We start from the raw sequence: 17,813 nt of genomic DNA, 5'->3' as shown, positions 1-17,813 counted from the left end.
CACCTTTAAAGTATGAGACAAAAACAAGGGGTGTCGACCAGTAACTTGCAGGCTACAGCAGTTTTTTTGTGCCTTTATGTCCTACATTACGGTACAAATAAAGGTTCTGCGCTCATACTTGAAACAGTACTGTACAGTCAGCGAGGCGGGGCCAACGAATTTAGCTAAGAAGGAACTCCTGTGTTTATGGATTCACGATTGTGAAAGCCCATTATGAGGTGAGTTCGGATGGAAAAAATTTCTGCTTATCGAGACAACTGCAAATGAAATTGCTCTCACACGAGCTACGGTAAGAGCCCGTTGAAAGAGCTCAAATTAAAACAAAAGATAAAAGGCACCTATCTGATTTCACCTTTGCTCTCCCGACAGTCCGAGCTTCAGAGCAGCAGCACCTATGTGTCACTTTTTTTTTTTTTACTACACTTAAACTGTGCCGCTGTTGCAAAACACGTATCACAGCAATAGACGCGTCATATTCTGGATTCGTTTTATAACCAAAACTAAGAATCGTTATCACGTTGATACATTAACAAAAAAAGGTTTGGTATATAAAATGTAAAACATGTGATCCAAAAAACAAAAAGGAGTTGCACGTCACAAATGAAATCGCAAGAGAGTCCAAAGTGAAATCGTAAGTTTCATTTGCTTGAAGTCCAAAACCTAATACGGAGTCCAGAAATCTGATGAATTTATCTAGGTTTTATTTAAATATCGAATAATCGACGTCTTAATCACCAATGATGATAAAAAAAAATACTAACCTTGGGTTCGGAAAATATGTCAGTGTTTCTTTGACCCCTGATTGTCAAGATATGGGGGGTGGGGGGGTGGGGGGGCTAAAATCACATATTTTACTGAGAGGTTAAGAGAACTTCAGATGTATAACCAGTGTTTTGCTCTTAGGTCTGTCCTGTTGGTCCCTTTTCTCTTCCTGCCCCTGACAGCAGGAAGTGATGTCACAGGGAAGGAATTTGACCAGAAGCCCAACTTTGTTCTAATGGTTGTTGATGACTTAGGAATTGGTGATATAGGGTGCTACGGGAATGACACCATTAGGTAAGTCTGAAATGTGTGTAGCTGTGTGTTTCGCTCCACTATTCTTTTTTAAGTTTATTTTTTCACCTTTCTAGAATTTCATTACTGGCTAAATAAATAAATACATTTTAAAGGACATATGCATTTAAAAAAAAAAACTTCTGTAGTAATTATAGACTTTGAAACACTAGCTGATAGTGAGGAACTACAATTGAGGAACTACTTCAGATCCTTTAGTAAACATTGCAAAGCCACACCATGAGAATGGCCCATAACCCAAGCAAGTAAAGAAGTCAGGCATTTAATAAAATTATAAGTGTCTGAGCACTATTGGACATTTTACAGTTGTTCTTGATCCCTTTGATGCACTTCAGTCATTTCCCCACCCATGCTAGCCTTTCTCATTGTGTTTGTACACACTGCTGTTGTCTGCACATGCACGTCATTTCTATTTTGTTATTGTGTTCATGTGTTTCTCCTCTGGCTCTGACAGGTCATCAAAACAGTTTGTCCTTCTGTCACTCAGGACTACAGATCTCTCACTGACCTTAATGCCGTCCAGCATTGCATTAATGTTTTCAATCCAATGTTTTTCAGATATGTGTGAAAGCACACAGCCAGTCACACACTGTCAGTGGTAATAGTGAAATTGGCCTTCAGTTGAAAGCAAATATAAACATTTTCCTGTTCTCAGTCTTGTATCACAGGTGAATGTCATGGCACTGCTAATTACACACAAGCATGAACTGTTCTTTGTGTATAGTAATAGTGAAACTGACACAACCAACAAACTTGCAGATGTTCTCTTAAATGTTTCCATATGGCTGAATTAGTCTTGTTTTCAGTTAGTGTGTATGCTTTTCACCAAGTAAGGCGTCTCTGTTGTACAATCTAATGTTTACATATCTGGAGGAAAAAACTGTAGGCTGTCATAAATATTTGGGGATTGTATTAAACTCTAAACTCTCTTTTAAGTCCCTAATAAAAATGGCATGTAATGTAGTTAAAGTTAATTTCAATCTTCATACCAAATAATATGTCTGTTCATTCAATTTTAAAGCCATTCCAGATTTTATGTAATGTAGCATTAAAAAAATTTATTAATAGGCCATATTGTTATCACCACTGTTTAATTTTACAGAAATACAGCTTTCTTAGTTTTGAAAATGTTGTTAAATACACGAATATTTGTGTGTCTCTAGTTTCTTAAAACTGGGGTACATGGAAACCATAATAATATAATATTATTATAATATTAAGTATGACAGATCCTGGTGGTGTAACTTGCAAAAGCATTCGCTGAAGTTAGCACAACCTGTTAACTAAGTGACTTCTCACATGTGATCGTTTGAAAATTCAGTCCCCGCGCCATCATATAAACCCTGTCTTTCAAGTCTTTCCTTGTGCTAAAGGAGTTAATGAGATACTCCTTCACACTACATCCTAAATCCTCATCATCACACATCTTCACAATGGTGATTAGCAGGAAGAAAATCCTGTAGAGGTGATACACACAGTGTGATCTGTTCATGCTACTACAATGTGCTAAATGTGTATAATAATATAATACGTGCCATATTATCACTGATTTCAAAACAGTGCAATCTGCAGCAGGGACAGGCTAAACTAGCACACTTGTCTGTGGATGATCTCCCATTCCTTTTCAGTCTGAAGAGCAGAATTACCAATAATCTGAACGTGCATCCAGCCAAAAAAAACCGTGTCTCTGTTTAAACTTGATAAGACCCTTCGTCATATCTGTTCAATCTCTTTAGAACTCCAAATATCGACAGACTTGCTTCTGAGGGGGTGAAGCTTACTCAGCACATTGCAGCTGCTCCACTCTGCACCCCAAGTCGTACTGCTTTTATGACGGGCCGTTATGCAATCCGCTCAGGTAACAGCCATGTTTACGCTCAGTCAGCAAGTGGCAACCTGGACAAACTCCATGTTCCATATATGATTAACCTTTTTTATTTTTTGTGCATGTGTGCATCTATTGACTAGGAATGGTTGGCACAGGGCATATCCAGGTGCTGCTGTTCCTCGGAGGTTCAGGAGGGCTTGCACCCAGTGAGACCACCTTTGCTAAGAGACTGCAGCAGCAAGGATACACTACTGGTCTAGTGGGTGAGATGACATAATGTGCTATGGCCCTTTGGAAAATGGCACTTAAAGGTCTGCACACCGGGGATGTTTTATTGCCAGTGAAAGTGAGAAAAGGTTGATGGCACTGGCAGCACTTGAAATTCATATGGTTTGCATTTGGCATGCACTGTAACTCATCTGAAGAAACATACCCAGGATTTATGGTTCTGCTATCTCATCTTTCTATATCTCATTTTCATTGTATATCTACAGGTAAATGGCACTTGGGTGTGAATTGCAAACACAGAGGGGATCACTGTCATCACCCGAACCAGCATGGCTTCAGTTACTTCTATGGTCTACCATTCACCCTGTTCAATGACTGTGTGCCTGGAGAGGGCAGCGACGTGCTGGTAGATCTCCAGCACGCGCTCGAAAATTTGACCATGTTGCTTGGAGTTGGACTTCTCACAATCGTAAGTGTGATTTTTCTGTCAGTTTATCTTTGTTTTCATCTGCACACTTTTTTTTTTTCCATTTATTAATCCTTTATTTATCCAGGTAAAAATCTCACTGAGATTAAAAAAGTCATTTCCAAGAGAGACCTGGCATGAGCATACAATTATAATCGTAACAAGATCATAATGAGGTACATTTTATTTTAAAGAAGTCTCACAGAGGCATATTTACTGAAAAGAATGGAATTATAAGAAATCCTGAGGGATACAACATCCTTGTCAGACGATGAGTAAGAAACTGGAAAACAAAGAGTCGTTGTGCTAGTTGCCCCAAAGCAAAATTAACTGATGTGTGTAATCACTTAGACATGTGCTTAAGAGGTTGGAGGAAAAAAAAAAACACAAACTGGAAACACAAACTGCAAATGTGAAATTCAGTTACGCCGCCCAGAAACTTATTCTAGAAAAAAAGAATAACGTCATTATTGAAATTTGGTTAACACGTGAACGTTTATTGATGGTACCTCACCTGCAGCATTGGTATTCCCAGGAGAAACCAGGGGGTACCAGTTAGCTGTGTCATTAAAAATGATTAAAAGCAAATACAAAAACCAGGAACCACTTCCTCCTAGTCAAATGTTAACAAATACAACTATTTTCTATTTTCTGTTCTAGTGTGAACAAAGGACACAATGTACTACTTGTTTCACTAAGGGAAAATAATTAACTTTCATGGTAGTTTCTTATGCCATCTAGTGGTTGTATCATGAAGTTGCATAAAAGTAAATTAATAGAAAAGGGTCACAGGAGTAATATCTGTACAATAAAATGTCTGTTATGGAGAAAATATGGTTAAATGGCTTTGTTAGAGAGGACTGAGTCAGTTATATATAATCTCTGGAGTTGTAGTTTGTAATCAGGTGTTGCTGGCAAACATTATATAACGAGTACCTAATTACCTGAGTACCTAATTTGTTCTCCTGCGTATAGAGAAAACCTTGGGTGAGAAAACCACTATAAAACCAAAACGCTTTCTATAAACACTAGAAGTAAACTGGGAATAACTGTGAACGTTGTCATTAGGGAAGAACAAACCGACAAATCTTTCTGAATCCAGCGTTTGTGTGTCTATGTGCTACATGTTTTCAGGTGTGTGTCCGTGTGTGTGGCCTTTTTGAAGTCGGCCTGTGGCTCCTGGTACTACTTTTCTTTCTCTGCATCCTAGCAACCGCCGTGTGGTATGTGCCCTTTAAGTTCTTGCCAACATGGAACTGCATCATTATGAGGAACCAAGAAGTAATCGAACAGCCGATGACCTTGGAGACACTGCCCCAGAGATTGCTGGGAGAAGCACGAAACTTTATAAAGAGGTGAACATGGTGGAGCAAAACAAATAATCACATGGCTTTTGTGCAGAGGCTTTTACTGGTAGTCTTTTGTTTGCAGTCTTATCAAGGAAGTTAACCTTGATATGATGGTTATGTTAGAGTTACAGCTGATTGATCTCCAACAATACTGATAATTTTCTGTTTCCCTTGTGAGGAAATTAACCTTAACATTTGAACTCAGACTGACATCAGTGCACGTTCAAATGATTCTTACTAATTAGGACATTCATTATTTCAGATAATTATTACAGGGATCACTACCAAAATAAATGATATCAAAATAAATCATAAAACAGGATCTATAAAAAAGTATTTGAGTTATTTTCTCTCTTTTTTTTTTATTGGATTTTTATTGGATTATGTGATTTTTTTATTTTTTTTTATTTTTTATTTTATTTTATTTTTTTTTGTCCACCATATGTTCATTATTAGTGGTAATGTTAATTATTTTATTTTCTGCCTAATTTTATTTAATTTATTTAATTATAGTTTTATTTTATTTGTTTCTATTGTTAATTTTAATGACCAAAAGTGTCTTCCTCTTAACAGTTTTTCATTTCCATACCCCATTTGTGGCAGCTACTTAAATTTCAACGTAAGATTGGTCACGGTAATCGGCAGTGTCTACAATGATAACTTTCATATCATCAGTTAACACGACTGGAACATTTTTATGAAAGCAATGGCTTGAATGAACTCAAAACAAAAAATTGTTACAAAATGTGCAGCTTCTCTCAGCGACTGGGGGACATTTAATGGTGTTTTAACACCTACAGTCCATTTAAATCACATCTGTTTGTGCAGATGTGAAGATGGTAATTGCACCCATGTGACAAAAAGAACCCCACAGAGATCCTTCGGAGGTGGTGGTCTCTGTCTGGTTCCAGACAAACTCCAAACCGGTTTGTTTATGGTGTGAACAGGATCTGACCCAACAGCTTGGTGTATGCTTAAATTTAGTATGGCCTAAATTCCTTCCTGTAGCCAGGTATGCTTTGAATTCTGAGGCATGTCAGGTATCATAGATATGCAAAGTACACAAACGGTTGTACGGACTAGCAACTAGTCATTTTTATTTTTTTATTTTCTGTATGAAAACAAACTAAAACACTGGAAAAAGATGCAAGTTTCTAAACTCATAAACTGATTCGCACCAGAATAAATGAACTCTGGGTGTGAAAATGCCCTAAGATTCTTGTGTGTGTGGACCTGTGTTGTTTTGATTCACTTGAACTGTTTTCAACTCATTGAAGCAGTTTAAAAAAAAAAAACTCTATATAGAACATCAAATGTCACACAGACAATGTGTGGCTTAGTTTGCATCAGACTTCAGCTTCACATGGCAATTTATGTGAGTGGGATTAGTTTATTGTTGGTTATGGTTGACAATGACAGGAAATTGCTTGTCCCCACTGCCATGACAAGAAAACAGGCAATAATTAAAAAGATAAAAAAGGCCTTTGAGAGAGCGTTCAACTCCTTTTTGCTGCTCTTTAGGAATGTGGATCGTCCATTCCTCCTAGTCTTCTCATTGGCCCATATCCACACGCCAATGTTTAAAACACCACAGTTTGCTGGCAAAAGTCGGCATGGTGCCTACGGTGACAACCTAGAAGAAGTGGACTGGATGATTGGTGAGTGAGAGTGGTGAAATAAGTGTGCCACCATGTGCATGCAGTGTTAAATATTATCCAGTGGCTTGTAGCTTTGTGGCAGTCAGCAATCCATGTTTTTATAATCACTACAAAATATGGCCAAATGTATGAAAGTAAGATCTCAGTGAATCAGTTGCTCTGCACCAATTAGGAATCTGTGCAGTTCTTAATTTTCCTTTGAAATCAACCTCATCCTGTTATCTTACCATGCCGCTTGTCTTTTTAGGTAAAATTACAGAGACGGTGGATTCCCTTGGCATTGCCAACAATACTCTCATGTACTTTACATCCGATCATGGTGGGCATCTGGAAGATTCTAATTCACGAATTGGGCAGAAAGGAGGCTGGAACGGCATCTATAAAGGTAAACAATGTGTCAAGCTGTTTTTTTGCTGATATTAAATTGCAAACTTTAAAGATTTTATAGCAGGCATTCAGACATTTTTGTAGAATTTTAAATCTCATGCGTACTATTGACAAACAAAACCAAAGAAAATCACATTTCTGTGTTTTATTATGTCTCCTGTTGTTTCACATGTAGGTGGGAAAGCTATGGGGGGCTGGGAAGGGGGGATCAGGGTACCTGGTATTTTCCGCTGGCCAGGCAGGCTGAGAGTAGGAAAAGTGGTGGATGAACCCACTAGCCTCATGGATCTGTATCCCACCCTTAAATATTTAGCCAAGGACAAACAACCAGACAGGTATATCAATTCACTCCCACAAGTGCTTTTTAAATTGTGTGTAATTGTATTAACTGAGTCTTGTTTCTTTCCCGTTTTCTTGAAAAGGTTAAAACAGTTTCCGATTGTATTTTACCCCATCGTTCTGACCTCTTTCTTTCTTGGGATGCTATTCCAGACAATCCGATGGCTATAACCTCATGCCGCTGTTGGAGGGGGAAGTTGCACGATCAGAGCACGAGTTCATGTTCCACTACTGTGGCATCTACCTGAATGCAGTGCGCTGGCACCCACCTGGCAGTAAGTTTACACATATATAAACCTAGAAGATCAACATTTTTGATTCTTTATTCCTTATTTCTTGTTACAGTTAGGGATATTAATGCCAAAAATTCCCAAAGTTTTTAAATAATGTGATCTGTAAATATAAACAAAAGAAATTTTAGTACTCAGTAACAAAAACTTGAAATAGAAAACAGCACTCAGAGACCTCAATTGCCCCCCAAAGGGCAAAGGCTATAATAAAACATTGATGCCTTATCACAATATGCTGACATCAGCCTGTTTTTTATTACCACGTGATGGCATTAGCCTAGAGTAGTAACAATAGCTGACGGTGTGTCTGGTGTTTTGGCTAAAGGATAAAATAAGTACATCCATATTATATGTACTCTTATTATGTTTTATATTGTAAGCTGAATAAATACAGTGAGGGACATAAAAACTTCTTTCTTATTTCTTAGTGCAGCAAAAACTTTGTCCCACTTCAGAACATCAACTTTGCACAGTTCATCAGTTCATATACAAACCTTCCCTAATATTTGTGTTAGACTTATTAAAATAGATGCTTCAGTGATTGTTTTGTCCTTTAGCTGGTTCACTGTTCGCTGTAGACTGATTAATATCTAAACTCTAGAGCTGCAACCTTTCCAGCTTCATAAAAATCAATGATTGATGACAGTGAGTCTTTCCAAATCAATTTTTGGGATACGTGCGTCACAGCAGAAGATGGTTTTTGTTTTTCGTGTTTTTTATTTATTTTCTTAGTAAATTCCAACCCTGAAATGTTTATTTTTAAAGGTCAAAGTAAGTCTGTTGCAAATGATTACGTTTCATTGGTTGGACTCCTGACTCTTTTTGCCTGACTCTAGTTAGTCATTTTTCATTTGAATGATCTTTTCTATAAGAACAATGTAATGGTTTGTTTGCTACTAGTTCAAATTGATGGTTTTGTCATGATTATGACCTCGATAAAGATTTGACCTGATTTCAATACATACATTTATATATAAAGATAATTTTTAAAAAATTCACTTTTTCTCTTGCCACACTATGTTGATATCATGTTCACCGATGTGTGTTTCCATACAGGTGACTCTATCTTCAAGGTGCACTTCTTCACTCCCAACTTTTTTCCCCCGGGCGCCGGTGGCTGCTATGACACAAAGATTTGCCTTTGTCATGGAGAGCATGTGACTCACCATGACCCGCCGCTACTGTATAACCTCTTCCACGATCCCTCAGAGTCTCGGCCTCTGACTCCTGATGCTGAGCCCCGATATGCTGAAATCCTTGAGCAGACCGCCAAAGCCGTGGAGAGACATAAAAGCACACTCCCTAATGAACAGGCACCTGCGGATGCTAATTCAGAGGCCAATACAGCTGAACAGGGCGTCGAATTGCAACTGACTTGGGACAAGATTTTGTGGAGACCCTGGCTTCAGCCTTGCTGCGGGACTTTTCCATTCTGTGGATGCAAAGAGAACACAACTCGTATGTAAGAAAGACAAAAGTTGGAACAAACGACTTTGGCTTCATGAAGGTGCTCGCTGTTTAAAAAAAATCAAATAAAATAGTTTAATAATTTAATTAGTGCTTTTGTTTTTTCATTGGATTTCTAGCACTTTTAGTTTAAAGCTACCAATGTATTGTGTGGAAATGAAGAGAGAAGCTGAACAATTACTAATTAAATTAATTAGCAATAATCCAGAACCAAGTGTATTAGTGTTGACGTGGACTAAGGACTCCACACGACTATACCTGTGATACTGTAATCTACATTTTTGGTGCAGTTGAGTCAAGGAAGATTTAGCTATGTAATAATTCAGTGAAGTGAATTAGTGCTTTTAATTTGTATTGGGAAAAGTGGCTTCATGGTGTAGTGGTTACCACATTCATCTTACATGCAATGAGACAAGTCCAGCTTCACGGGGTCACAAGCTCGTGAAGCCTTAGTGCCGGTTCCAAGCCCGGAAAAATGAGAGGGTTGCATCAGGAGGTGTATTTGGCACCAAGTCAAGCGTGAGCATTCATCCACTTTGACAAGCCCTTGAGAAATAAAGGGCATCTTATAATAGGAAAAACATTAGCCGTGCTTGTTATATAAAAGAAGGAAAAAGAAAAAGCTCGGTGAGTTTTAATGATTTTGCCTGCATTCAGTCTTCTGGTGAGGTCATTGTGCTTTACCCTGTCTGTTTTTCCTTGTCTCTCTCTATGCTCTTCTCTTTCTCCTTACTCCAACTGGTCGAGGCAGATGTCCACACTCTCCGAGTCAGGTTTTGCTGGAGGTTTCTTCCTGTTAAAAGGGAATGTTTGTTTATTTGCTTTAATCTACTGTGCCAAGTGTTTGCTTAGAGGGCATTATTGTGTTTTAGAGTCATTACGTAAAATGGGAAGTACCTTGAGATGACTAATGTTGTGATTGGGAGCTATGTAAATAAAAATGAATTGATTGTATTTTTCTTGTCTTTTTTTAAATTTATTTTTTTAATGGAGTTAATTCATTCATCCAGCAGTGCAGAAAATGGAGGCAAAACTGCTCTAGAAGGTAATATAGGCTGTGTTCCATTAGGGGGCAAAGTCAGACTGTGTTTAGTTTGGTGAAGCGCTTTCCAGTTTTAAAACAGAAGACTTAAGGGTTAAGTGTGAGATTATAGTTCTGCCACTGTAGGCTGCTATGCTGTGGAATAACGATCATAATTATTATAATTAAGAATATTATGTATATTTACATTACAAAAGTAAGTCTTAAATACGCAAATGAGGTAAAGTATATTGTATCAACTTCAATTAAGATTTTAACACTAGTCATTACCAGAAATCATTTGACGTTTCCTCATGGCCTTAAGTCTGTGCTCTCCTTAACCATCCTCGGAAATCCTCACCTGTGACTCCTTCCTTCCCAACGGTGCCATTTTGGTTACATAATAATACTTTTTGATCTTGCAAACACTTAAAACCCTTTCATTAAGATCAGAGCACAAAGTCATCTGCTGAACTGCAGTGCTCAAGGACACTGAGGCAGGGTGGGTGGTTGACCTAGTTTGGCATGTTCTGGCTCCACAGATCTTCAATAATAAAAGACTTTAAAGACTGTGTGAACTTCTCCATCATCAGTGTCATCACCATTTATTATCTTCATCATCACCACTGTCTCCCTCCAGCAGTGGCTGGCTGTCAAAACATCAAAGTTTGCTACAGCAGCAGACTATAATTGCTCCCCCTCCTTCCCTCCTCTCTTTACCCACTTCCTTCGTCTACTCATCTCCTCCTCCTTTTTGTCCTCCTTCTCTCCCTCTAGAAATTGAACTTGCGTCTGCGACGAGAGAAATTTCATCATCCTCATCATCACAGTAATTGTTGCCATCATGGCCGTAGTATTTACTTCTCTCCCTCCAGCAGAGACCCGTACATCAAACACTCAGCAAGTTCATTACAGTGGCCACTCCATTATGTCTCTAACAGTAAATCATGCAGTCGACCATACATAACGACATTTGGCTGTACATCATAGTTAATGATGGCTTGTGGGGTGGAATGTTACTGGCTGTACATCATGTCACACACAACTACCTAAAAACATGAACGTGCGCGCAAGCTCAAAAGCACACACGCTCGCGAACATGCATGCGCACGGTATATCATGTTTGTTTGGAACAGATCAGTGGTTTTCTGGAAAGGTCAGTGTTTCCTGGGACGCCATAAAGCATTTTTACAACCCACCGCCTGACACACGTAAACATATGTGGAGCATGAAATGATGGGTAAATTGTATGGCAATGTAACCAAACTGGAAATAGCTCTCCTGTATTAAAGACTAATATCTATAGGGGTGTTTTGGCTTTGGTGATATTGAGCATAAAAAACAACATTCTGACAATCTGCTGTTGAAATTCAACTTTATGTCTTGTCAGTTGGTTTCCATTAACATTTCAATTTAGAGACATGTCAAATGAAGATATGTTTGTTTATGACATTTGAAATTTCAGTTTTGAAAATGTTCAGATGTTGACCATTTCAGTGTCACATTATGAAGTGTTTTATATATACATTCTGTCCAAAACTGTTTTATTTGCTCTGTTCAAATTCGTTTTTCTATACTGCTGCCTCATTTTTTATGTTTTTACCCCAGCATAGGAACAATGCAGCAGATAAAAAGACTCATAATTTACACAAATACACTTTTTTGATACCTTCAATTCAGTTACATATTTTTAGTGTCCATTCACAGCAACAATCACTGGACGATAAACACTTGTATATATACACAAAAAGAGACAAAAAAAAGGTTGTGATTTGATACTTAGGTTCAGAAAAAGAGAAGGGGATTATGCAGTTCAATGATTATAGAGATGCCACAGTGAAATTACTAAGTTTAGTACCACAGGAGGAAGGAACAGAAACCTATATTAAACCCTTTGCCTACCAGCCATATCTCGCAACTTGCTCAGTGACAGAGGAGGCTTCATGAAGCTGCTTGTAAGCAGATGGAGAAACAATTACCAACTGAAAACATATAAGTTGTCCTAGAGCCAGTTCGCTTAGCACCAGTTTTGTAAAAGCAGGACAGTTATTCCATGTATGATAGTTTATATTTGGCATGATGGGTCTAAGGACAGACCCATCATGCCAAATATGTGTTATTATGCACATACAGAGAAAGACAAAGAAAGAAGAAAAAGTGAACCTGGGCAGGAGGTGGGTTGCAAAGTTGCTTGCAGGTGCAGCAGGAACAGTAGCCAGGCTAAAGCAACTTAAATTGTGTGTCCTATATGAGGTTTCGCCAATAGGTTACACAGAAGAGTGTGAGCTGAACCGTCAGCTAATGTGGAATAGCATTTAGTTGTTACAACAGCTGATGTTATCAGCTGTTGTAACAACCATCAGCTGTCTGCATAATCATTACCACCTACCCCCTTTCGACCTTTAATAGCTTCAGTCTAAGCAGACCCATAAACATAGAAGGTGTTTGTTAGCAGTTCAAAGAAAAGAACTGATAACAAACATGAATTTATGACAACGAATGCAGACTCTGAAACTGTTAACAATATTATTGCTCTGGAGAGCAAAAAACAGCATATGCCATTACATTCAACATTTCAAGTGCAGCACAGGATGTATTCTTTGCTCTCCTATATCAATTTATTCCTTTAATATTTCCTCAAAAGGAATTCTAATATTATCAGCCATGAGTTCAAAGGCCTGGAGCCAAATGACCAGGGAACTGAATCAAACGCACACAGCATAATCGTAAAAAGTGGGCAGAGAAGAAAGGGAAGTCAAGATTTTACAAATGCAATGTTTCCCAGGACCAGCGGCAACATTTTTTTGATCAGTGAGTCCAAAAGAAAACCACTGCTATTCCACCAGTTAGTGGTGACTATCCATTTCTCCTTCTGGTTAATTTATCTACTTATCTCTGAAAACAAGACACATCTGAAAGTCTCTGTGGTTCGTCTGCTGCTCTGGTCTGCTTTGTTCAAGTGTGGTTTCATCTACCACAATAGATTGCCATGGTAAAGTAGCAATTACACACCATTACAATACTATTACATTAGGAAGCACAAAAAAAGAAGAGACAGGCAGAGGGAAAGAGAGAGAGAGAGAGAGAGAGAGAGAGAGAGAGAGAGAGAGAGAGTTATGTTTGTCAATAGATGAGGCTTTTAGTGCAGAAGAGATGTTCGAGCTGCTATTAGTGCTGATTGGATTTGTGTGTGCATTGTGTATGTGTTAATGCAGAGAAATAGGCAATATATTTGCATGCATAGCTGTGTGCTTGTTTATACCCCAAATGTCCATGCAGCTGGCACATTTGTGTGCATTGCATATTACACCTAGATCATATGTATGTATAATCTGTGCCAGCAGGACTGGGCACAATTGTTACCATGTGAGATAGGCTCCAGGACATGAAATGTCATCTCTGCTGGGGAACTTTCACTGCACACAAACATGCACATACACTCAAACTCGTACTGACTCTAAGCCTTTCTCAATCTCTGCATGTCTGTACGCTGCCCTTGTATCTAAATGTAGATCTTATACTGATCCCAAAGACCTGCAGCAAAGTGGTGCTGCACAAGACCATGCTAGGTTTTTGTATGCATGTGTATGTGTTTGTGTGTATGGTGTTGCAGAGAGTCTGTGGTTTAAGTATGTATCATGTTGTATACCATATGTTTAAAATTACCTCTTGCAGGGGACAAGTCTCCAGGCAGGGAATAGAGTATTTGTAGTGGCATGTCAACAGCACACATGCATATCCTTCTTTACACACATAATTAAACCATAAAGCTTACACAGCATGCACAAGCACACACAACCTATAGACACACATTTTCTCACTAACGAAGTATAGCTACTAATGACAAACACTTTCAGTCATTAATGCGCTCATCTACACACACGGCTTTAACATCTAGCTCCTCTGATGAGAGAAGATGGTGCTGTAAGTGGGGTTTGATGAGAAGCAGATAGCTAAATAACTAGGCTAATAGGGCAATTGTAACCCATTACACATACATACACTGTACTTAACCTCTCTTCCTGTCCTTATGCCTCTTAAACCAACAGAGTTTGGCTGTAGCACTTTCACTTGTTTTTCAGCGTACCACTCAAGAGCATCAGCTATCTAGTGTTTGGTTGCCAAGACATGCTTCTTTGACTCGGCAAAAAATCAAACTGTAGCAGCAGCAAAATGCATAATTACACAAAGTTAGTAGACATTTCAGACTCGTGCATGTAATTTAGGAGAATTACAACTTTTCAAAGCACTACCCACCCATATGCCTGACACATCAAGCTTATTGCACACAAAAACACACGCAGCCCACACCAGCACAATTTCAGTGCAAGCTGCAGATGTCACAGTGATCTCAGTCAGGCCTAAAAATTACATGTATGGCCTGCAAACATATGTTCACTCATTAAGGTGGGACACGACAGCTTTTAGGGTTTTTCATTTTATTGTCCTGGATTCTAGTTTCCAGAGGCTGTTTACTCAGTTTATTCTGACATCAATTAGGTCAAAAAAATACCATATGGTCGTAGGATTTTGGAACCAGCTCTTCTTCTGAGAACTTTTAAGCACTTAAGGCAATCTTTCTTTTTTTCACAGTGATTTTCTTTGGAATTTTCTTTTCACAGGAATGGATGCAAAAACTATTTTCTCTTTTTAAACAGCCATTAATTCAGCAATATCCACCCGGGGAATCTGTGTATTGTTTAGCAAACACAGTTACCGGCTAAGGGGCAAGATTCATTACTTAGAGAGGACAGAAATTTAAATTATCAAAATTAAACAATGTGGAGGGACTGCAAGTAGCTCCAGGAATACTTACACAGCACTTTAGTATTATTTACACATATTATTATATTATGCCACCAAGGGTAACTTGCGTTTAAAACTCAAATAAGAAAGTTAACATTACAAGAAAAAAAAAAAAAGTACAACACGCCCCTATAGATTGATAATGTTACAATTTTAGTCCAACAATATGAAAAAACAAGCAAATGCTGTTTGAATCATTCATAACCCCGCTGACCACATATCCCCTCTATAACTCATCCTGACAGTCTAGGCTCGTGGAGAGCTGAGGCAATAGGAAGCAGAGCAGGAATGAGTAATGCAGAAATGGTGGATGGTCAGTGATGGAGGGATAGGTAATGTGTGATGAAATATATGATAATGGGAACAGAAGATGGCAACTACAGCAATACAGGAGGTGCTTGAGGTGTGACCAACAAGAGGAGTACCGGCTGAACACAAAATGAACAAAAAATGTTTTTATAGAAGAGTTAAAGGTGAGGGAAAGAGTAAGAGGGAGGAATAAAGAGAATGAAATTGTTCTTGAAGTATGGGCCAGCCTTTGTCATACCAGAGAGAATGACAAAAAGATGAACATGTAATAGGAGAGAAAGTAAGACACTCATACTGTAATGATTTTGTGGGTAAAAGGGTCTCACAAGGGTGGATGATAGAAAGCTGAAATAAAAGTGTCACAGATCGTAAGAAGAGGTTGATCTCTTCAAAAGCAGACAGGGAAAGAATAAACTGTCAACAAAGTAAGAATAAAAAAAGACATTTAGAGGGACTCAATTCAGGTTTATTTATATAACTCAAATTTAGAACAACAGTTGCCTCAAAGCACTTTATATTGTAAATAAAAGACCCTACAGTATTAAGTGAGCCACCTGAGCAAGGGCTTTGCAATAGTAGGAAGGAAAAAAATTGAATTTAACAGGAAGAAAACTCAGCAACGCAGCATTTTGGATTAAGTGAAAGGTTTTCTAAAGAACATTAAAAAAAACTGCTAATAATGAATTACAACAGTTCGAGCTATTAATGAATGAATGCATCAATTCATTTTTCAGCATCATTCTAATTTTAGGGATAATGTCCAGATAAAGGAAAATAGTCCTATATATTTGTAAGACTACAAAAAGTGGAAATGAGACAGAGACAGGCTATATATGGACTGGGCCAACTACACATCACACCTATAGGATCTGCTCTGCCATGGAAAACTTACATATTATACATATTATACGGTCGGCAAGGTCTATCATCTCGGTTGTGGGCAAAAGACCTGCAACTGACAAATAAAGGCTATCTCATATCTCATCTCAGCATTCGGTGACCCCGCTCTGCTTTATGCGGTCTGCCACTTTCTGGTTGAGCTGCGTCCATTATGCAATAATACCTGTTAGTGGATTGTGGATATCTAGAAGGGAAGAAATTCCACGAACTCATTTGTTACAATAGCTGCACGCTGTTACAGCACCACACTTTCAGTGGGCCATTAAGAACAACTCATTCTATCACAAATGTTTATAAAAGCAGAATGCATGCCTAGGTGTTTGATTTAATACACCTGTGGCAAAGGGACTGTAAATACCTGAATTCAAAGATTAAGAAGTGTGACGGTAGAAAGGACCGGAAGCACGCAGCGTTAGGGACACGCGAATGACTTTATTTACAAGTTGTTTCTTGTTCGTCTAGCTTTCCAGCTGCTTTGTAGCGCAGCTTTCCCCGTCGGGTCCAGGCATCCTATTGAAGTAAGGAAAGCATGACCAGGTGATGGAGAACAGCTGTGTGGGTCAGCCTCCTCTGACACCACATCTTAAACCCTCTGCTCTATCGCTCCCCTGCAGCTGAGCTAAAAACAAAAAAATCACACACACACCGCCACTGCGGTCAGTAGGGCCAGTGGCGCAATGGATAACGCGTCTGACTACGGATCAGAAGATTCTAGGTTCGACTCCTGGCTGGCTCGAAGCTATTTCTTATGAATCTCCCATCTCTGGGACTAAGAAATGCTAAATATCTCACCTCGTTCTTTTATCCATATAGTGTAGAATAAGGTCTCAAGATATACAGTGAAATCTACACAATATATAAACCCTTGCCCTGTAGTCAGTGCTTTTGTGTATTGTGCAACTATATTTTATGCCACTCTAATTTAACGTTTTACTTCACTATTTTTAAAGCCCTTGGTTAATAGATTAATCTTATGGATTTTTCAAAAAAAATGTTATTAAAAAATGTGAATACCCTTGAATAGCTTTGTATGATTTCTTACCTATCGTATACTGCCTCTCAGTTGCTCCTGTCTGAAACCAAGTCATTTTAGCATTTATGTTCTGGAAACTGTTTTAAATTGAACAACCTGATGTTGTATATCAGCATTACACCTGTGGCAGCTGACCCATTATCTGAACAAGCCTTTCTAATACTGCTGGGTTCATACATAAGCCGCTGCTGATTGGAAAACACTTCAGACACACAACCTAAACTAACAAGTAAAACTACCACAGAGCCCGTCATCTGGTAAAATACCGCTTTATTTCTAAGCTACTGGTTCAGTTTCAGATTAAGCCCACTACCAGTAATCTGAGTGCTGTGTTACTATAACATCTTAGACAATAGTGGACAATAGTGAAATCTTACACCCATAGGTTTGGGAAGACCTTTTATTGCTTCAACAGATACTGTGCACAAGGTAAGATCAATAAAACAGAATTTCCCTTCTTTTTATGTGTGAGAACTTCACTGGCTCGAAGAGAGATGACGTGGAGCAACCGTTCTGATCTTATGGCCTAGCAACAACATTCTCAGAAGAGCTGAAGCTCTCTTATTTAAAAGATATTTAAGAAGCATACATACTTTTTGAGTAGGTGGGTGGGTCATTCTCTCTAGGGGAAATGAAAGGACAGAGGGATAGCCATGTC

At 38.5% G+C, this 17,813-nt stretch overlaps 1 protein-coding gene and 1 non-coding gene across 4 annotated transcripts; both read left to right on the top strand.

The window, feature by feature from the left end:
- The first annotated feature begins 7 nt into the window (after window positions 1–7).
- On the top strand, window positions 8–10,040 carry arsh (arylsulfatase H). 3 transcript variants are annotated; one of them, XM_085135849.1, is made up of 11 exons: window positions 8–218; window positions 904–1,056; window positions 2,811–2,932; window positions 3,043–3,165; window positions 3,397–3,599; window positions 4,731–4,951; window positions 6,467–6,603; window positions 6,851–6,988; window positions 7,166–7,325; window positions 7,483–7,604; window positions 8,676–10,040. In XM_085135849.1, exons 1-11 carry the CDS (start codon window positions 214–216, stop codon window positions 9,083–9,085), a joined length of 1,794 nt encoding a protein of 597 aa, XP_084991975.1. In that variant the 5' UTR covers window positions 8–213; the 3' UTR covers window positions 9,086–10,040. The 3 variants fall into 3 exon arrangements, with proteins under 3 accessions (XP_084991975.1, XP_084991973.1, XP_084991974.1); XM_085135847.1 differs by having other exon boundaries at window positions 8–289; XM_085135848.1 differs by lacking the exon at window positions 8–218 and having other exon boundaries at window positions 863–1,056.
- Window positions 10,041–16,785: 6,745 nt separating this feature from the next.
- trnar-acg (transfer RNA arginine (anticodon ACG)) lies at window positions 16,786–16,858 on the top strand. Its single transcript has one exon. It is a non-coding gene; the product is annotated as a tRNA-Arg (tRNA).
- Window positions 16,859–17,813: the final 955 nt, after the last annotated feature.

The sequence above is a fragment of the Neolamprologus multifasciatus genome, chromosome 16 (genome assembly GCF_963576455.1).
Source record: "Neolamprologus multifasciatus chromosome 16, fNeoMul1.2, whole genome shotgun sequence".
Classification (NCBI taxonomy): Eukaryota; Metazoa; Chordata; class Actinopteri; order Cichliformes; family Cichlidae; genus Neolamprologus; species Neolamprologus multifasciatus.
This window is presented reverse-complemented; position numbering and strand designations above follow the sequence as displayed.